Below are 20,303 nucleotides of genomic sequence, written 5' to 3'. Positions count from 1 at the left end.
TGTTCTATTAATTACACAGGGTTGAGGAAGAATTCCTTCATTTCATGGCACAGAAACCAAAACAGAAAAACCAAGTGTTGTGAGCATGTTTGTGTGTTTGTAACCTGGAAGAAATTCTCTCTCTCTTCAGGGTTGCTGATAAGGGTCCGAACAAGGCCAAAGAAACAGGCCTCAGATTCCTCCATGTCTTCATCAACCACCTGTAATGTATGAAGTCTATTAAAAATGTGCTTGAATTTAAATGTGATGTTTTAAAAACCTCCAAATGCGTCCTAAACATAACTTGACCTCATTGATCGTACTGACGACACGAGGAGCATGGATCCGGTCCAGGTGATGCTGAATGTCTTCCAGGTCAACCTGATATTTACCACGACACAACTCCAAAAGACGCTGTGAAGAATAAGCGATATAATGCCAAAACCTACGGTCTCTTGGAAAGCTCAATCTTTAACTCTGTGTAGTTTCTTACCCTTGCTCTTAAGCCAAATATCAGCTGAGTTCTTTGATTGTAATCAAGAAGCTCTGGCAGTGTCTCGGTCACCATGTTTACAAACTCCTCCAGCATCCCATAGTGCTGGACCTGTCTCTGTTCAGTCACCTGCCACATGGCTGCAGACAGTAACCTCGACGGTGGAATGATGAAACTCATCAATGAAAGAGGGTCTGAGTATTTAAAACAAGACGAAGAAACACATGCAATGAGAGGCAGCGTACGCATGTATATTAAACAGCTTTGACTTTATAATCTGGATTGAAATCTCTTGCAGTTGCATATCTTGTTAATGCATTTTGTTTTAAAAATCCCTAAAATTTAAATGAATCAAAATACAGTATTAGAACCTATCAGATGTGCTTTCATTTAAAAGATAGTTACGTGATAATCTTGAAAATGAAACATTTGACTTGAATACATTAAATTGCTTATTACACTTTAACGTGCTGATTTTTTGTGTTGTATTTTACAAAAAAAAGAGGAAAGGAAATTACTCACCTTCGATTTTCTTGCTCCAAAGCGCTTCTTCCATTGTTTACAACTTCAGTCAAGTTTAAACAATCTCGAAATGGATATTTTTAACAGCCGTACGTCATAATTCAGAAGAAAGGCTCTATTAGAAAGGACACTTTTTAATTTCGATGCGCTTTCCACTTGACCATTTCGTTCGTTTCCAAACACTGGACTGAACCACACAGATTCCGGTCTAATCCGCTTTGGTCTGGTCTACAGTCTAATTCGAGTTCTCCCTCTGGTGGTGCAAAACCACATTATACTAGTTTTGCGAGGCCATCTCACAAACCCAGCTCTCAAACCATTCTTTCCGTTCGCTGTTGTTTAGTATGCGGTTTACTGTTAATGTTGTTTAATCTAGACTGGAAGTTCAGGCACAATTATGGATTTATGTTCATGTTTTAGAAATTGGTAAAATTGAGTTGGACTTTTATTATGAAGGATGAGGCCGTGGATTTAGCTCATGAATATTTAATTTACTCATGCAACGCTGCTGTTGTAACCTTCTGAGAGTTTCGATCACGTGTTCTCATAAATATTAATAACGCACCATACCGACTCCTGCCATTGGCGAAAGTCGCGTTACGTAACTGAAGCTCATGAGTTTTCGCCATACCATTTAGAATTTCCCTTTTTCATAGGCAAATGTTGTTAGCTTGGTCCCTCATCTTTAAACACAATTTTACTCCTCACTCTTATATAATTTGGAATAATAAGGACCTACTGTATAAACATAAATCTCTTTTCTTTGATAATTGGGTTAGTAATGGAATTATTTTTGTATCTCAACTTTTCAATCAGAATGGTTCAATTTGTAATTATTCTGAGTTCTTGGTAAAGCATGGAATTCCTGTTACTCCAAAAGAGTTTGCCATCGTGGCTGATGCAGTGCCACAAGGAGTTATCATGCTTAATAAAGGATTTTCTTTTCCATTTCTTTGTCGCTCAGTGGATCTATGTAAGACATTTGTAGGTAAACAGTGCTTTTCTTCATCTAAATCCAAAAACAATAAGAAAATTCGAGTCTTGTTTCAGGAGGAGTCTGTCTCTGTGCCTTATGTAATTTCTTATTGGAATAGTTTTGTAAGTGATATTCCATGGAAAAAAGTTTGGACATTACCTCACAAATACCTGATAACTAACAAAACGAGAGAAATTAGCTTTAAATTAATTCATAGGTTTTACCCAGTTAAGTGCTTTCTCAAAAGACTTAAGAATGACATTGATACCCTATGTTCTTTTTGTTCAGAGAAGCCTGAAACTACTTTACATTTATTTTGGAACTGCTCTTTCACGATGACATTTTGGTGTGACATTTGTGATTTTATCAAATGTTATGTGAATCCTAACTTTGAATTAACATATAGAAATGTCGTTTTTGGTTTTCATGAAGGTGAAAAGAAAAGTGATATTTATTTTATAAATCTTATTTTTCTGTTAGCTAAATTTTACATTCACAAATGTAAATTTTCTAAATGCAATCCTCTTTTTTGAGATTTAAACATGAAATGAAGATGTATTTTGAGTCTATTGAGTTATCTAAAAACTTAAAAGCTATGAGAACAGTGGCTGTGTTTAAGGATTTAGCACTTAATCTGGACTGAAAGACTGAAGAAACTTATTCTGGACTGAGGGTCTCTGGTGTATGGTTGTAATGTAATGACAATGATTGTTGTTAATGTTTTTGTGTTTTTTTTTTTTTTTTTTAATATATATTTTTTTGTATGTTTTGCTGTTATCTTCAACAAGCATTTAATAAAAAAAAAAAAAAAAAAAAAAAAAAAAATACCATTTAGAATTTCCCTGTCGGTTTGTTTTTTATTTATTATTATTTTATTTATTTATTTATTTTTTATCATTTGTTACCCTGGATTTATATTGTCTGTTGTATTGTTTTGTATATGTCGTTTAAAGCATAATAATAATAAAAAAATAATAATTTCCCTGTTGATTTCGAAAGTACGATGTGCTTAATTTTGCTTGGAATATATCACATTCATGTGAAAAAATGTTCTAAAGCCTAGCCAAACTTTGAACATTTTATAAAAGAAGTTAAACAATATGGTACTACATTAGACAAAATTAAGAACAAAAAAGCAAGAAAGACCTATGAAGCTTTTTGTTATTTTTAATTGATGTATTTTTACCCTTGGCATGAATTGTTTCACTTTACATGTTCTTATGAGTGTTTTTGTACTTGTTGCAAGTTGTATATGCTTGTACAAATCTTTGTATATTTTTGGCATACTAATAAAAAAAAAAAACATCTGCAATTTTAATACATATGTTATTTAAATATAAAATAAATGTAACTAAGAGATTATTGTCTAGCATTGTCATACTTCTTATGAGCTGTTCGGACAACAGTATAACGTTATTGTTACAGACGAAACGGTTTTCACCTGCTTCTTTTAAAATGTGTACAAAAGCATTTAATATATATGCATAACACAAGTCAGGTTCATTTTCATTTGCACATTAATAGTCTAACCATTTTATACTCAAAACACGTTTGTTAATAAGAATTATATGGTGTTAAAAAAAAAAAGAAAATAAGAACAGAGACTAAGTTACTTATTTTTTTTATAAACTACTTTATTTCAAAACATGAAAATGTCTACAGACAGACAGAAAATGGGGAAAAAGAGCAAATTAGCAAAATCATTGGTCTTTTGGAACTAATATGTGGCATATGTAACATTTAACTACCACTAACATCATTCAATAGAGAGTTTTGTAGATTTCAAAGGTTAAAATAGCACCAAAGACAAAATCCAAAGAACTATGACTACAAATCAGACACATCATATATCTTTGCAGGTCAAGGTATTTTACAAGCTTCAAAACATTTTGCCATAACCAACACTGAGAGAATGTTTATTACAATAGTTTGGCAAGGTTTGTCATTTAGATAATTGTCTTGACATTTTTTTAAACACTGAAAATCTAAAATGTGATGAGAGCTCAAATGAATGACTTTTTTGTTGTTGTTGATATTTTGGTGTCAAAATCTGATTTCAGGTGACCAATAACAGCAGTCTTCACCAAAGCTGCAAAACTACAAAACAACTTAACTACAATTCCTTTCAATGCGTGTCTGCACCACACATATTCCTGTGTGTGTGTGTGTGTGGACCTCTATTTGTTTTATAGAGAGGAAATACTAATCTAGAACTAACAGGACTAGACCCTTCTGTGTCTATGCAGATATATACGGAACTGAAAAGGTTGAAACCTGATCTAAACGGCCAAATGCAGGGTAATAGGACAGTGGTCACTTCCCATGGCCGTGTTTCGGATCTTGCTGTCACACAGACCTGGGAGTAAGGCAGAGGACAGCAAAAAGTAGTCTAAACGCCAGCCGACGTTTTTGGCTCGTGAATTCATCATGTAGGTCCAGAAGGTGTAGGCATTGGCTTGTTCTGGATACAGCTCCCGAAAACTGTCGGTAAAACCGGCCTTGAGAAGTTCGGTGAAGCCCTCGCGTTCCTCAGGGGTGAAGCCTGCACTCTTGCGGTTACCCTTGGGGTTTTTGAGATCGATCTCTTGGTGGGCCACATTCAGATCTCCACACAGCACCAGGGGCTTGCGCTTGTCCAAGTCGCTCAGATAGGCACGGAAATCAACATCCCACGTCTTGCGGTAGTCAAGACGCACCAGACCACGGCTGGCGTTGGGCACATACGCCGTGACCAGGAAGAAAGACGGAAACTCAGCAGTGATAACTCGGCCCTCTTTATCGTGTTCCTCTTTACCTATTTTGAAGCCGAAAGAGATTTTAAACTTTTAAACTGGATTTTGGGGAAACAATTAGATGACATTTAAAACCAAATAGATTTTCATTTTATATTTTTATGAATATGAAAAGAATAGCAACCGTTGAACAGAAGAAATCAATATGACTATAATAATAACAACAAAAAATATTATTTAAATAAGGATTAAATAAATTTACAAACATCACTAATGCAATAATAATACTATTGTACTGTAAAATAAAAAAATAAAATAACTGATTAAAACAACATTTTCAATATGGCCATATTATAATAATAACAACGTTATTATTAGCAGTAGTAGTATTTAAATAAGAAATCAATCAAAAAAGGAATTCACTACTATCGCAAAAAGTATTTAATTCTACTACTAATATTATTATTATTGCATTGCTACTACTGCTGTTATTATTAATATTTAAATTACAAGAATGAAATCAAAGACGTACGTGACTTGCAATACTACTATTGCACTGTAAAATAATATTCAAAGGTCTCAATCATTAAACCATAGTGCATTTATTTTAAGGAGACATGTTGTCAGAAGATTTATGAACAATTCTCATTACAAATTTGGAAAGATGGTTGTGGGCACTGTGTCTTCAAATGCACGCTATAAGCAAAACAATCTCACAGCCATGGAGAATATGCAATTCACATTGGTCATACAAAATTAAAATCTGTATAAACACACTTACCGATACCGTAGGTGACATTGAGCGGTTCAGTCTTGGAGAGCATGGCCACTCCGCTGTAACCTTCCTTATCCTCTGATCCAGCCCAGTACTTGTGCGGATACTCAGGCATGTCAGTGATATCAGATGGCAGAGATTTCTCAGCACACTTTGTTTCCTGCAGACAAAGCACATCTGGATCCTCCTTACGCACCCACTGCAAACAGACAACAACAAACAAGTGGAAAAGGGTTGGTACCTCTGACACAGAGACTGGACAAACTGTTTAAGAAGGACCTTGCAGTACAAGTAAAACACAATCGATGTCTTGTATGTTGCATTCTCACATCAAGGCCGTTCTTTTTGACCCATGCACGCAGACCGTCCACATTCCAGGAGGTGATCTTCATGTTAGCCGCACGGCCATCCTTACTGGTCATCTGATCAGGAGGATCCTCGTACAGAATCGGTGCCTCTGGCTCCTTCCCCTTCTTCTCTTTCTTTGCAGGTTCTGTGACAGAAAGCTCAATGTTATCTGATGCACTCTTTGAGGATGTAAACTTTTTTTATTTATTAAAACACTGTACCTGCTCCATTGCCAGTCTCCCCATCCACAGCTTCCTCATTCTTCTTGGCTCTTTTAGGCATGCTTACAGTTGTTTTAAGACCTCACACACGTACGCAACTAAAAGCACACACACAAACACCTACAAGAGAGGACATGCGCAATGAATGAATGAGCAATGCTTCAGGCGCTGCAAACATTCACAACAAAGGCCGTTGGACTCATTTAGCTCTCACACAAGTAATTAAACCACTTACATAAAATTTGTGAAATTTATAAACCAAAATGCATGTCTTTGCAGAGTATGCTGGAATAATATATTAATATATTATCAAGCAAGTTTCTAAGTTGTCCAAAAGTGCGGCCTGAATGAATGAGACAATAGAACAAATGCATGGCTCGCGCGCTCTGCGTTTATAATAGACACATTTATATTGAGCGCGTTGAAAACTCATTAGATATAAATTAACATTTTATTATATACAAACAACTATTTCTTACCTAACACGTTAGTTGAGTTTACGGTGAAGCCTCAATCTGTGCAGAACTAGGAAGCTTTCTCTGCACTAACGGAAGCTTTCTGCAGGGAATGTCCATGAGGTGCACATTTCCCCATTAAGAGCTGTCCGAGTTATTGCCTGACTAAACGTGGTGTTTGAAAACGGTTTTTTATTTTTTTATTTTATCATTTGTATATCTAATTGTTATTAAACAGTAGCTTTGGAATATATTTGGATAACGTTAACAATTTGTTAAACTAATATTCCCATCGTTTTCGTCCAGGCATTTAGTAAAATCCATGTTAGCGGTTGTTGTGGTCCTACAACCAGCAAGTGTTCGGTAAGAGTGGAGAAGCAGTGAAAATAAGAGACAAAACAAGACAAAAATATAATAATTAGTATGCTACGAATTATTATAATAAACGTATAAAAAAGGGCAACCCGACAATTTAACAATTTAATCTATAAATGTTATTAACAATCAGGCGGATCATGTTTTATCCATCAGCATGCGTCGCAAGATCTCTGATAGCAGGACATAATTTAATTATTTTCATTTAATTGTAACATTAAATTCGACATTTTTACATTTAATTTTGACATTTTACATTTTTAAAACTTTCAACACGCACTCAAACGCACACATATATAGCCGTATCTTGTGTTTTGTCATTAAATGGTCCGTGTTTCATTCTCCCAGCAGAAAGCATGACTGTTGTGATTGGATTTGAGGGCAGTGCTAATAAGATTGGCGTGGGTATCATCAGAGATGGGGAAGTTCTGTCAAACCCCAGACGCACTTACATCACCCCACCTGGCCAAGGTGAGCTCATCTGATCTATCATTACTTCTTCTGGACAGAGTCTTCACATATAACAATTCACCATGCTTTCACATTACCATTTTATATAATCACCTCCCATGATCTTCTCAGGGTTCTTACCTGGAGAGACGGCCAAACACCATCGTGGTGTGATTCTCACTGTGCTCCAGGAGGCACTAGATGAAGCAGGGCTGAAAGCGGCTGATATTGACTGTGTGGCGTACACTAAAGGTGAATATTTATGACTTGCCTTTAATCCACTGTGCATTTTTCCACACTGCTCCATTCATCAGATATCTCCTGTTGTACAGGGCCTGGAATGGGGGCTCCTCTGGTAACAGTGGCAATTGTGGCCAGGACAGTCGCTCAGTTGTGGGGGAAGCCATTGTTGGGGGTAAATCACTGTATTGGACACATAGAGATGGGCCGTTTGATCACCAATGCCCAAAACCCCACTGTCCTGTATGTGAGCGGAGGAAATACTCAGGTAGGTATTGAAGAGTTTAAAAATTAGTCTACTATGATTATCCATGTCCTTGAAATAATTATATTGGCATTCTCACATTTCGTTTAACATAAACGAACATGAATTCTCTATATTGCTTCTACAGGTTATTGCATATTCTGAACGACGTTACAGAATATTTGGCGAGACTATTGATATTGCTGTGGGAAACTGCCTGGACCGGTTTGCAAGGGTCATCAAGGTCATTATTTGGTTAATAGCCTTGTATGTTTGTGTACAACATTTTTTTTAATGTGGAGGATTTGTAAGATTACATTGTTTACCTGTATTCACAGATCTCAAATGATCCCAGTCCTGGATACAACATTGAACAGATGGCAAAGAAGTGAGTTCCCATGCACTTAAATATTTAAATATCTAATTTGAGCACTTGTTTGATGTATGTTAATATATATTTAATATGTATTTACTGGTATGTGCTTAGCAGATGCTTTTATCCAAAGCGACTTACAGTGCATTCAGGCTAACAGTTTTTACCTTACATGTGTATATATTCATATATGCATTCATATATATCCATATATATTCATTCTTCAGAGGCACCAAGTATATAGAGCTGCCGTATACAGTGAAGGGTATGGATGTGTCATTTTCTGGGATTTTGTCCTATATAGAGGTGAGATGAATGTCTGGGAGATGCATAAGTCTTTAAATTCTGTTTATACCTCTTTAAATTGTAATCATTTCATTCCCACGCAGGACGCTGCTCACAAACTGCTTAGTGCAAGTCAATGTTCGCCTGAGGATTTGTGTTTCTCTCTACAAGTACGTACCTGTAACCTGTGCCTCACTATGCTTGCAATAAGAAACATTCATTTGTGATTGTGAAAAGTGACTAAAAATACCACGGATTGACAGGAGACTGTGTTTGCCATGCTGGTGGAGATCACAGAAAGAGCCATGGCTCACTGCGGCTCTCAGGAGGTTCTGATCGTCGGAGGAGTCGGCTGTAAGGGTTTTAATGTGTATTAGTTTACATTCATCTTATATCAAAAACTTGGTCTTTGTATTGTAGTTTTCTGTGAGCATCTAAATGTGTTCTTCTGTAGGTAACCTGCGTCTACAGGAGATGATGGGGGTCATGTGTAAGGAGAGAGGTGCACGACTTTTTGCCACAGATGAGAGGTGAGAGAGATGGCATCACTGCTGAAAGAACTCATGACAGTCGATTTCAATGGTTGTTAATCTCTTCATGTGATATTGTAGCTTTTGTATAGACAATGGAGCAATGATTGCACAGGCCGGATGGGAAATGTTCCGCTCGGGTCAAGTCACTGAGCTTTCAGACTCCTGGATTACACAAAGGTAAACCAACATCACAAAATAGCCATCAAAAACATCAGCATCACACAGCAAGAAGCTACAAACATATTCAGTTAAAGGAATAGTTGACCCAAAATTCAACTTCTGCTGAAAATGTACTCAACCTCAAGATTTGTTTCTTCATGAAGAATTTTACCGTTACATGACTTGCTCATAATCTGCAGTGAATGGGTGCCGTCAGAATGAAGATCTCTGTGCACTAGAGCATCTAGGCATAAAAAAAGTTTTTCCCCAAAACCATCTCCATCTTAAACAGTTAACATAAATTATTACCTGTTTTATGCAAATAATTTTTGCAATTGAAATTATGTAAATACATATTAATGTTTTTATTTATACAACTGTACACAAATCTTTTGTTCCATATTTTACTACATTAATATTATTGATTTAATAGTTCTTTGAGTTCTCATGTCATGTATGTATGAGCTCCTAAAAAAACACAACAATTCCTTGTGTGTTTACACACACTTAGCCAATAAAGTTAATTCTGAATCTTATTCAAACAGCTGATAAAAACATTACAATCAACAAGTTATGCACACACACTCCTGTCCATCAGTTAACATCCCATGAAGAGAAAAGCTGTGCGTGTAAGACACAAATCCATCATTACGGCATTTTAACGGTCACTTCTGTAGTCCACAATCAATAATAATGTTTCCTCCAGTGAGAAAGTCAATCCCCTGTTGTCCTCTTACATCACAATCCTCCTAAATATGATTTCAGGACTGCTTTCATTTTCAGATGAACTATTCCTTTAATAAAACATTTTGCTTTGTGCACATTCTTTTCACAGATAGCAATGCTATTTTATCATTAGCTTGTTGATTTCCTATTGCTTGCTGAGATTAAATATAGACCCGAGATAAGAACTGTTTTTCTTGTTTAGCTGTGACATGATCATTCATTAATGGTCTGGTGTGTTTTTTAGGTACAGAACAGATGAAGTGGAGGTCACATGGCGGGACTGATGTTTGGATCTGGTTATTTAGGAATTTCAGTGGCACTAAATGTCAAGGAGTACAACTTATAACGTACAATCCCATTATACAACCTCATGAAATATTCAGTTTAACATCAGGGACAGAAGTAGTTTAATTTCCCAGTTAAAGGCAGAATTGTCTAATATTTTTGTAAAAACACTGAATAAAAAATACCTATTAACCTAAAGCCTCAAATCATTTGAATACTTATGATGTGGTGAAGTGCTGAATAAAAGCAGTATTAAAGGGATCATATGATGCGATTTAAATTTTTCCTTTCTCTTTGGAGTGTCACAAGCTCTTGGTGCGTAATGAAGATCTGTAAAGTTGCAAAGATTAAAGTCTCAAATACAAAGAGATATTCCATATCAAAATTAAGACTTTGCCATGCCCCCCTAAAACAGCTCATTCAACAAGCCCCAACATATCTACGACACGATGTGGAAATATTTGCGTAATGCCGCCCAAATGTTAATGCAAAGAAAGAAGCAAGCCGTGGTTTCAATAAATGCAGTTAGTGTTGAAGCAGCCATGTCAGGGAGATGCTGTGTGTATCTAGACTAAAGCAAAAGCACTTTATTTGGCCTTCTAAAAGTAGATGCATTTAAGAAGCTTTAAGATTACAACAGAACAGCAACGCTTTCGGCCAATCACAATGCACAGGGTCAGTTGGCCAATCAGAGCAGGAATTGGAAGATGGGGCTTTGTAGACAACTGCGTTTGAGAGGACCTACAATAATGTACAGTATTTGAAAAATGTATTGTTTTTTTAGAATTAGATCATGTCAAAATATTCTGTTACACCAAATAATGATCTTTAAATAAAAAAGCATCATATGACCCCTTTAAACTCACAATCACATTATGCATCACTAAAGGAACAGTTCATAAAGAAATTTGCTGAGTTGTACAAATGTAGCATTACATCACTTGCTCATAAATGGATCCTATGCAGTGAATGGGTGCCGTCAGAATAAGAGACCAAACAGTTTAAAAAAAAAAAGTATGTTTACTTATGTAATTGATGGACTGTTTTTATCAGCCGTCTGGACTCTCATAACTGAAACACCCAGTGACTCTACAAATAAATGATGGATCGATAACTGAAATACTAAATATCCACATTTTTATTTCCTATAGATTTATAAATAAAAAAAAAGACCATGAAATATTTTAACAAGTTTATTCATTTTTATTATGCAACACTGATTGATTAAATCTCTGAACATCTTCCAGTGTAAATATTTGTATGTTAAAAAAAAAAAAAATGAGGTCATACACAGTAACAAATTCCTATCAGGATTTATGACCGCTATTGAATCTGGGTGAAATATATATATTAAAAACAGCATTAAGACCAATAGACATTTGAAGGTGCTGCCATAATGTGCCAATGTCACCTCTGTAAACTTCATGAGAACAATTTATGTGGCAAGAAAGGGATTATCACAGGAGGGAAGACTGATGAAGACATTCTGGATCTGGTTCTAAAAACGAGCTCAGTCTTTAGAGAAAGGGATGACGTTCGACTACAGGTCAGAAAGTGCTCGATTTAACCACTCACACACAAGTAGGAACAAGGGAGGAATAAAAGATTCTTTAACTGTAAAACTGCAGTTCACTTAAATAAAATTGCAGTTCTTGTTTCTTTAAAAGACAATTCTCCACCATTAAAATGACAGAGGTATGCAGAGGGACTCTGCGCCTGAGGCAGACTCTGTTGTAAGGCAACCGAGAAGTCCAAGACATCTATCTTCATAGGGAAACAAGTCCAAAGTGTCTCGGTAGAAATGTTGAGGGGATGAGAACCTGAGTGCGGGGTGTTTGTGGGTGTGTATCTTGATTGTGTGTGTGTGTGTGAGTGTTTGTGTGCTAGGCGGGCGACTCCAGGGCGTTCTTGTACCATACAATCTTTTCAGGGTCTGAAAAACAAAGCAAGTCTGTTAAAACGGTCTAAAAAAGTGATTCTGCTCGTTTTATGGAAATTAGGGCTACATGATATTCCAAGAAAACCAACATTGTGATATTTAGTTTAGTTGACGATATGAAAAAATACAGGAAAGTTCACCAGATGACTTGAAAATTTTGAACAAATTAATTACAGAATAAGTGAGGCAATTTTGTTGTGAGATGTAAAAAAAAAAAAAAAAGTTTTTGTGTCCGTCAAAGATCCTTTTAGACCTGACTTTTTTTTATTCTTTATAACTAAATCAAACCTCTTTCAATAGTGTAAGCTTGCAAAAATTCTCTTTACTTGATCTTTTATAAGGAATACTCCCACTGTTTTTGACAAATTCAATAAAAAATAGCTATAAAATAAAATGATAGTGATTATTTTTAAATATTAAACTATTGTAATATCGCAATGTTGAAATAAAATATTTAATAAAAATGTAAAATTAAACAAAATAAAATGCACTAATTTTAGATTCTTATTGTAAAAATGTAGTATTTAAAGGGTTACTCCAGCCCAAAATTGAAATTGTCAATCACTTCCCCCATGTTGTGGTGCGTATGCTCTTCTGTGTCCTCCGCACCACAAGGAAGTACTGTTTTATTTGAAATCAATGCTAAATACACGTAGAAACAGGAAATGGAAATGGAGTGACACAGAGGAGACCAATGACAATAATTACTGAATAATCGTTATTTTTGTCCCTGTCGCTTCATATAACCAAGATTGCACGTCTGATGGCAGATGGAGTATTCTGATGACAACTTTTCTTAACTTTTAATGGACCTTGACACTGTTATTTACTTGGCAGTCTATGGGACAGTCTCAAGCGTTCAGGTTTTCATCCAAAATATCTTAAATTGTGCTATGAAGACGAATGGAGTTTGGAACGACATGGGGGTAAGCGATTAATGACAATTTTCATTTTAGGGTGGAGTATGTCTTTAATAAAACCAAGTATTTAACAAAAAATTTAAAATGACAACACCAATTATTTAAGTATTTAATTAATATTTAAAATAATATTTAATTAATATTTAATTAAAATGCAGTGTCCTTGATTTGACAAGTGCCATATCGAGATATCAATTTCATCTTGAAATATCATGCAGCCCTAAAGGAGAGTAATAAAAACAGACAGACACCAACCTTGTTTTTGTCTCCAATATATTGCTTTCCATTCTGCGGATCAAAAACAATTACAGTGAGATAAGAAAGATATACTTTTTTTGCCTTTTGCAACCTTAACTACATCGCCTTACCTTGTGTGTGATACTCCAATGCTTCCTCCAGGTGGCGACAGCTGAGCAGCAGCTCCTCTGAACTCTCGGAGCCTCTCGTGACCTGACCAGGCAGAGACTCTGAAGAGACATGGGCTGGTTTTACAGTAACCTCTCCAGCAACCGGGTGGAGACCGGGATTCTTCTCCTGGGGAGTATCTGCCTCCGGGCTGTCGCTGATGAAGCTGAGTCCCCACTGGTTCTGCAGCAAAACCCCGATACCAGGGGGCTCTTCGGTCGCCCCCACAGAACCTCCTCCTGCTTTCACTTTGGAGGCATAGCTGACGGTCGGCTGCAGTTTGGCGGGGCTGTCTTTCACTGGGAAAGCAGGTGGAGGTCTGAGTAAAGACAGGCTGTTGTCTACCCATCGTTCCTTCTGACTGATTCTGGAGTGTCTCTCATCTGAGCGTGGGCCTGCCCTCGGACCATCACGCCGAAAGCTTCTTGACTTATTGTGGAGTCGACGCTCTCTCGACGTGAAGGTCTGGGTGTGACCCACCCCATTCAGAGAACCTTCCAGGCCACTCGTGGAGCCTTGATGTTTATCCATCCCAGAGGGACAGCCGCCTCCTCCCCCACCACAGCTGCCAGAGCCGGGGGAGAGGCGACGGTTTCGGATCTGAGGTTCTGGTTTATGGGGTGACACTAAGACAGCCGGATCACACAAGGGGTCGGACTCGCACACTGCATTGCTTGACTCCCAGGTACCTAAAAAAAGAAAGAATCAATGAATCAACAAGAATTACATTTCCGACGAGTGCTTGCAGTGTTCGGCCAATCACAATCCATTGGATCAGTTGGCCAATCAGAGCAGGCTTCGCTTGTCAAAAGGAGGGACTTTGTAGAAAATAATGCGTTTGAGAAATGCGGGGGATATAGGACCTACAATAACATAGTATTTGAAAAATAATGCGTTTTTTTAACATTAAATCTTGCCAACGTTTTCTGTTACACCAAATACACAAAATAATGATCTTTAAAAGCATCATATGACCTCTTTAAATGCAAGTCAAGTGTCTGCTTTACGGTTTCAAATAAACTTTGTGAAAATAAAATGTCAAGACCTTGGTGAAATAAATGTACCACCGCCATTCAGTGTAACAAATATTTATGTAAATATGAAACGACATGCTTTATTCTGACCTGTAATTATTAATTAATAAAGTAAAATATTAAAGACTTCTTGCTGACAAATGGGTATACCTAGTGGTCTGAAAGATACTGGCAAAGATTTACAATGACATTTCATTCGTATTTTGAATAAAGGCTCTTTTTATGATCCTTGACTAGCCAGCCACTATCTATCTATCTATATATACACATACACATATATATATACACACACATATATATACACACACAGATATAGTGGTGCTCGAAAGTTTGGGCTCCCCTTGCAGGATCTGTGAAAATTTGAATAATTTTGAAAAAATAAGAGAGATCATACTAAATGCATGTTTTTTTTTTTTTTTTTTTAGTACTGTCCTGAGTAAGCTTTTTTACATAAAATATAGTCCACAAGACAAAATACAGTCACTGCTGGAAAGGGTTCAAATATGCAAAATTGCTGGAAACTTAAAGAATCTGCAGGACCTTAAAGATTTTTCTGTTCTGAGTTTAACCGTTCAGAATATATATCTATATAACCACGGGAATGCATTCAAATGCCCCAAGCAATGCAACGAGTCAATGAGGCATAGCAAGATGTAACTGGAAATTTCTAGTCGGCGCCTCATTCACATCGGCAGTCTCGAAGAGGCCTAACGGCAGAAACTAAAACGGGTCTGTCACAAAAAAAAAAAGTCCTACTCACAAACAAAATTAATTAATAACGCATTACAGACCACTGATTTCAGCACCTTCTAATATATTCACGCAGTTTACAACAGTCTAGAAACAGCACAACGCCTAGATACTGGCACGCATCTTATGTGGTCTAAATGAACAAAAATATCTTTGTAATTCTGAGCAGTTACTATATCGTTAAATAGGAGTAAAAATATGATTAACGACATTTCAAGGAGGTTTAAGCGTGTGGAGATTGTCAACGCTAGCAGCAGGCCGCTTGTGTTTGGATGTTTAGCGCCCATAACAACCGCCTTTACACCGTTCCGCATTACAAATACAACATAAAGAGCTACTTCTTGTGATTTCAGATCATTACAAATATCAACGATAACAAATAATGATGATTGTGACATCAGAAAGATCGAGAATCCAAAGTTTCATAAGTCTCATTCTGTCCCACTCGAGCACAAACAACTTCGCGTTACAAAACACTCTCACCGTTAAACAACCAAAACGAGCAGAATGTATATTTATGCCACCCCTCACCTGTTTTGATATGCATTTCGGTGTGATAAATCCGGTTTTTGAGCACGGTTGAGACTTCAGTGTGTGTACGTGAGTGTGTCGCGCAGCGGCGTGTTGCTTAATGCGATCACACGGAAGTGACAGTCACCAGGGGGAATGGGGCGATGACAGTTTCCGGTGTGCTGCAGGCGCGAATAAGAGCGGGAAAGCCCATTTGAAATTATTTCATGAATGATAACCACACAGTCTATGGTGATGACAAGAAAGCTAATAATTATCCAGATTTTATTATAGCATACTGTTACATTATATAAAAAAAATCATAAATACGTACATTTAGTTATACATTTATGTACAGTTAAACTCAATTACTACTTACAATGTAAAATACTATACTGTGTGTAGCTAGTCTGTGAAATGGTTTAAAGTTATCTAAAAACAAAAATGATTAGGCCACTTACAGTTCCAAAAAGGAATAGTTCTACAAAAAAAACATGAAATTAAAATATACACATATTAGCTGTACAATCAAATGCAAATGAGAATCACCCTTCTCTAATTGGCTATTAACAAATCATGTTTCACAAGACCTGTAACTACAGACAACTGACCATTAAAGTTAATTATATCTTTAAGGAAAATAGTAATTTTTTTTGCATGTTGTCCCACCTTCAGTGTCCATTATCTCCACTTTGTCGAAGTGTATCTTTCATAAACATACAAACAAACAAAAAAATGACATGTTTCTTCTTTCCAGATTGTGGTCACTTCTTCCTTTGCTGCCTTTCCTGACCTCTTCACAGGAATCTGTGCTGTCTCTGTTACTTCTGTGTTCTGAGGTTTTTCCCTCAGTTTATTGATCTATTGTCTCATGGAGTACATGATCAAGCTCTTTATCCGAGGTTATCTGTGTTTTTCTGTTTGTATTGTGTTTCATCACTCGCTTGAGGAGGATGATTGTTTGTGGTAGTCGAGTTATAAGATTTAACTGTTGTTCTGCTGGTTTATGAACGTTGACCTTCTCTCTGGGATCAATCTCCCTTTGCAAACTCTCTGAAACAATCACAAACATTGACTAAAATAAAAATGAAAACAAGGATGAAAGTATGATCAGTTTGATCATGATGTGATGATATCCTGACAGTAAAAATAATAAAAGCAATTGTAATGTTATAACATCTTTCGTATTTCCTGATCAACTCCCTTTTAAAGATTAAAGGGCAAAAGAAAAATCTGGGTGAGTGTTCTGATTGAACACAAACATAACTTCAGAAGTATATGGCTTTGTTGTGTATGAGGGATTGGCATTTTGGTATTTCACCGATTTATTAGACTATAAACCTTGGACCCATGGAATAGGTTGACATTACAAAACAAACCTAACAATGATTTACTCACTCGAGTCTATTTCCACTGGAAACATAACCACAGTTATGTTCTATGAAAATAGTTCTAGGCATTTTTAACCTCCTGTGAAAGCCAATGCAGAACCCTCATGTTTATGTATTTTGTTAATCAGAATAAAAAACCTGCACGACCCATTATGGTCTTTAAAGGAACTTCTCAGAATCAAAGTAAGTTAATTCATACGTCCTCACTAAACTATAATGTTAATTAATGGTTGTTGTTGTCGAGGGAAAAAGAGATAGATAATCTAAGGATCAGTTGTTTGGAAAGGGGTATGGTAGGTTTTTTCTTTTTTAAAGTTTGTTTATATTTATTTTGATGAATGTCCAATAAGCTAGGGTGAATTCAGATCATTTGGGACACATTTTAACCAACTAACAACAGGTCAAACAACTAAAAATCAAGTCAGCAATCTTGATGGCATTCCCGAGACCTTAGTTTCAGTAGTCATGTCAAAGCAGTAAATAAATTCGCATATTTTCATCTAAAAAAATTGCAAGAATTAGATGTTTTGTTTCCAGTCAAAACTTGTTCATGCCTTTATCACCAGCAGGGTGGACTATTGTAATGTGCTTCTCACCAGCCTTCCCAAAAAGACCATTAGACAGCTGCAGCTCATCCAGAACGCTGCTGCCTGGATTCTGACTAGAACCAGAAAATCTGAGCATATCACACCAGTCCTCAGGTCCTTACACTGGCTTCCAGTTACATTTAGGATTGATTTTAAAGTACTTTTACTCGTATATAAGTCACTCAATGACCTCGGACCGAAATACATTGCAGATATGTTCACAGAATATAAACCTAACAGACCACTCAGATCATCAGGATCGAGTCAGTAAGAAATACCAAGGGTTCACACAAAACAAGTGGAGTCCGCCTTTAGTTACTATGCTGCCCGCAGTTGGAATCAGCTTCCTGAAGAGATCAGATGTGCTAAAACATTAGCCACTTTTAAATCTAGATTCAAAACTGATCTGTTTAGCTGTGCATTTATTTATCTGTGCAATGCCCGAACTGATTGCACTGTATTTTATGAATTGTATTTCATGCAACCCAAAATGATTGCACTGTCTTAAATTAATTTGAAATCAGGTTTTTAAATTCCTTGTTTTATTTTTGTGACTATTTTTTTATTTTTTAATGAGTATTTTACTTGCTTTTATGTAAAGCACTTTGAATTACCACTGTGTATAAAATGTGCTATGTAAATAAACTTGCCTTGCCTTGCCTTCAGACGCTGGTGGAGAAAAGTGGAAATAGATACCAGGTTTTCAACAACAAGATCAAAGACAATGGCACTCAGGTCACAGAACTGATGCATAAGATAGAGGAGTTGGTGTTAGAACAGATGCTAAATAACACAGAAAATCAAGGGAATATTCAACCATCTTGGTACATGGCGAACTGAGGTTTGGTGGAAAGGTACAAATTGGGAAAGTTCAAATGACACCTAAAAACATTCATCGTGGTGAGTTGTCTTTTTTTAACAGTAGTTTTCCTCATTTTTCTTATGGAAGCTTGTTTCAATCATGCAAGTCTATGTCTCAAAATCTGCATTTTATGACAATTGTGAGTTTATTACACTGTTGGGGAAAGTTACCTTTAAAAGTAATGCATCACAATATTATGTTACTCCCTAAATTTTTTTTTTTTTTTTTTGCAAATACGTTCTGGGCTTTCTTGTTTGTTTTTAATGTAATATTTTTGGCAAATGTAAAAGCCTCAGGATGAAGGAAATGTAAATTCACGTCTGTACAGTAGATGGCACAACTTTCATACCTTCAGCTTTCAAACATACTTTCATTCTGGATTGCATGAAGGCTATGATATTTCTTTCCACAAAGGGACAGGAGAGCTGTCAGTAAATAAATGGGAAAACAAAAGCAACTGGCATTTAAAAAAGTCACTCAAATATTTTCTCGTCACTGCATTACTTTACTAGATACTTTAAAAAAAGTAATCTGATTACGTAGCTCATGTTACTTTTAATGCGTTACCCCCAACATTGCTTGATTAGCTCTGAAAGTTGATAATGATATTGAACGTTGGTATTGGTTTAAAGTTTGTTAATGTTTTTGTAGCTGACATTCGAGGAGAGCATCAAAGGATTAAGATGTCTGAACATTTGCTCTTGCTCTTAAAGATTTTGTGGGCCATCCTTTCTGTATTACCACAAAAATACGCCTTACACAGCTCTAACTGCAAAAAAAAGAGCCTTTATGGATTTTTTCCAGTCAGAGAACCTGCAGAACCTAATTGACCAATGGGGTGACGTGACATTGAGGAGCTGGAGGCATTTATAGATTCTCATTTCAAGATGGTGTGGAAGGAGGCTATGAACAACCCTAAATACAGTAACTCTGAAGGTTCAGGCATCACTGAGAACGATCTGGGACATCTGGCCTCAACTGACAGGAAACTGTCATAGCTTGACATCCTGGAGGGAGCACAAAGAGACTTGCGGGAGATGAAACAGCAATCAAGCATTATAGTATATTTCAGGAACTGAAGGACAGGAGTAAAAAGAGACACACGACCCCAGTTGACCCTCTGAAGCAACTGCATCAGCAGAAAGTGAAGAATTCGGTCGATCAGATGAAAAGTGAATCTCAACTTCCAGTACTGAAATGAAAAAAATAGTAAACATGTTTATCAAAATGGGTCATGTCTATAACTTCACTGTATAAAGTATAACAAGATGATGTGCATTTTTCAATCTGAAAGAAAAAGAATGCAAAATAAAAATACAAGGATTAGTAGATTACAAATATGAGTAAATCCTTTAATTCTATATATTTTAAAACATCTGGCATCCCACAATTCTCATACAAATGTATGATCTCTAATTCTTTTGAACAGCATGTAGACACTGTCATGAGTGCTGGTGACAGAAAAAAAGAATATATATATATATATATATATATATATATATATATATATACATACAGTATATTAAAAAAGTCACACAGTTCTGCATTTGACAATGTGTAACATCTCACCTGTTCCTGCAGACTCTTGTTTATAAGTCACAGGACTGTCTCTTTCAGCTTTTCCACAATCCATGATGTCTTTCCTCTGGGTCGTCTGACCCATAATGCAGACCCATGTAAGAAAAATATCTTGACACAGAAAGAAGTTAAAGATTAGTGCATTCACTGGTAGAA

The 20,303-nt window shown here is 36.4% G+C and overlaps 4 protein-coding genes and 1 long non-coding RNA gene across 10 annotated transcripts in view; 2 read left to right on the top strand and 3 right to left on the bottom strand.

Annotated features, from left to right (window-relative positions):
- LOC127977833 (uncharacterized) overlaps positions 1–1,263 on the bottom strand; it is a 9,954-nt gene extending 8,691 nt beyond the window's left edge. For 2 of the 4 annotated variants that reach the window (XR_008158372.1, XM_052582999.1), the window contains exons 1-5: positions 995–1,260; positions 473–666; positions 289–393; positions 105–200; positions 1–4 (exon numbers count right to left, since the gene is read on the bottom strand). The exon at positions 1–4 is cut by the window's left edge and continues 107 nt beyond it. Coding sequence is in view for 3 of the 4 variants with exons in the window: in XM_052582999.1 (XP_052438959.1) it covers positions 1–4; positions 105–200; positions 289–393; positions 473–666; positions 995–1,028 (433 nt within the window). In the remaining variant the exon portion in view is untranslated. Of the gene's footprint in view, positions 5–104; positions 201–288; positions 394–472; positions 667–994 lie in introns of all 4 variants that reach the window. The other 2 variants (XM_052583011.1, XM_052582991.1) reach the window with 2 other exon arrangements.
- Positions 1,264–3,583: 2,320 nt separating this feature from the next.
- Positions 3,584–6,667, bottom strand: LOC127978039 (DNA-(apurinic or apyrimidinic site) endonuclease). Its single transcript, XM_052583173.1, has 5 exons — positions 6,526–6,667; positions 6,047–6,166; positions 5,807–5,970; positions 5,484–5,676; positions 3,584–4,764 (listed from the first exon to the last, which is right to left on the bottom strand). Exons 2-5 carry the CDS (start codon positions 6,105–6,107, stop codon positions 4,250–4,252), a joined length of 933 nt encoding a protein of 310 aa, XP_052439133.1. The 5' UTR covers positions 6,108–6,166; positions 6,526–6,667; the 3' UTR covers positions 3,584–4,249.
- A 47-nt stretch (positions 6,668–6,714) lies between these two features.
- Positions 6,715–10,369, top strand: osgep (O-sialoglycoprotein endopeptidase). 2 transcript variants are annotated; one of them, XM_052583171.1, is made up of 12 exons: positions 6,715–6,864; positions 7,225–7,347; positions 7,459–7,578; positions 7,659–7,834; positions 7,959–8,054; positions 8,149–8,198; positions 8,411–8,489; positions 8,573–8,638; positions 8,732–8,822; positions 8,923–8,998; positions 9,080–9,178; positions 10,131–10,369. In XM_052583171.1, exons 2-12 carry the CDS (start codon positions 7,233–7,235, stop codon positions 10,168–10,170), a joined length of 1,008 nt encoding a protein of 335 aa, XP_052439131.1. In that variant the 5' UTR covers positions 6,715–6,864; positions 7,225–7,232; the 3' UTR covers positions 10,171–10,369. The 2 variants fall into 2 exon arrangements, with proteins under 2 accessions (XP_052439131.1, XP_052439132.1); XM_052583172.1 differs by having other exon boundaries at positions 6,728–6,864; positions 7,228–7,347.
- Positions 10,370–11,351: 982 nt separating this feature from the next.
- Positions 11,352–16,762, bottom strand: LOC127978055 (uncharacterized). Of its 2 annotated transcripts, none has more exons than XM_052583175.1 (4): positions 16,399–16,762; positions 13,399–14,124; positions 13,286–13,318; positions 11,352–12,104 (listed from the first exon to the last, which is right to left on the bottom strand). In XM_052583175.1, the coding sequence occupies exons 1-4, from the start codon at positions 16,409–16,411 to the stop codon at positions 12,055–12,057; spliced, it is 822 nt and encodes a 273-aa protein (XP_052439135.1). In that variant the 5' UTR covers positions 16,412–16,762; the 3' UTR covers positions 11,352–12,054. The 2 variants fall into 2 exon arrangements, with proteins under 2 accessions (XP_052439135.1, XP_052439134.1); XM_052583174.1 differs by lacking the exon at positions 16,399–16,762 and adding an exon at positions 15,751–15,911.
- Positions 16,763–17,122: 360 nt separating this feature from the next.
- On the top strand, positions 17,123–19,907 carry LOC127978193 (uncharacterized). Its single transcript, XR_008158535.1, has 3 exons — positions 17,123–17,303; positions 18,374–18,607; positions 19,221–19,907. It is a non-coding gene; the product is annotated as an uncharacterized LOC127978193 (long non-coding RNA).
- The last annotated feature ends 396 nt before the right edge of the window (positions 19,908–20,303 follow it).

This window comes from Carassius gibelio, chromosome A4 (genome assembly GCF_023724105.1).
Source record: "Carassius gibelio isolate Cgi1373 ecotype wild population from Czech Republic chromosome A4, carGib1.2-hapl.c, whole genome shotgun sequence".
Lineage (NCBI taxonomy): Eukaryota > Metazoa > Chordata > Actinopteri > Cypriniformes > Cyprinidae > Carassius > Carassius gibelio.
This window is presented reverse-complemented; position numbering and strand designations above follow the sequence as displayed.

Coding starts and splice junctions, on each gene's coding strand:
- osgep (XM_052583171.1), top strand. CDS start 7,233: ATGACTGTTGTGATTGGATTTGAGGGCAGTGCTAATAAGATTGGCGTG. Junction 7,348..7,458: donor CATCACCCCACCTGGCCAAG/GTGAGCTCATCT, acceptor TGATCTTCTCAG/GGTTCTTACCTGGAGAGACG. Junction 8,490..8,572: donor GGATTTTGTCCTATATAGAG/GTGAGATGAATG, acceptor ATTCCCACGCAG/GACGCTGCTCACAAACTGCT.
- LOC127978055 (XM_052583174.1), bottom strand. Junction 13,319..13,398: donor ATTGGAGTATCACACACAAG/GTAAGGCGATGT, acceptor TTTGATCCGCAG/AATGGAAAGCAATATATTGG. Junction 12,105..13,285: donor ATATTGGAGACAAAAACAAG/GTTGGTGTCTGT, acceptor TTTGTTTTTCAG/ACCCTGAAAAGATTGTATGG.
- LOC127978039 (XM_052583173.1), bottom strand. CDS start 6,107: ATGCCTAAAAGAGCCAAGAAGAATGAGGAAGCTGTGGATGGGGAGACT. Junction 5,971..6,046: donor GGAGACTGGCAATGGAGCAG/GTACAGTGTTTT, acceptor TTTCTGTCACAG/AACCTGCAAAGAAAGAGAAG. Junction 5,677..5,806: donor TCAAAAAGAACGGCCTTGAT/GTGAGAATGCAA, acceptor GTCTGTTTGCAG/TGGGTGCGTAAGGAGGATCC.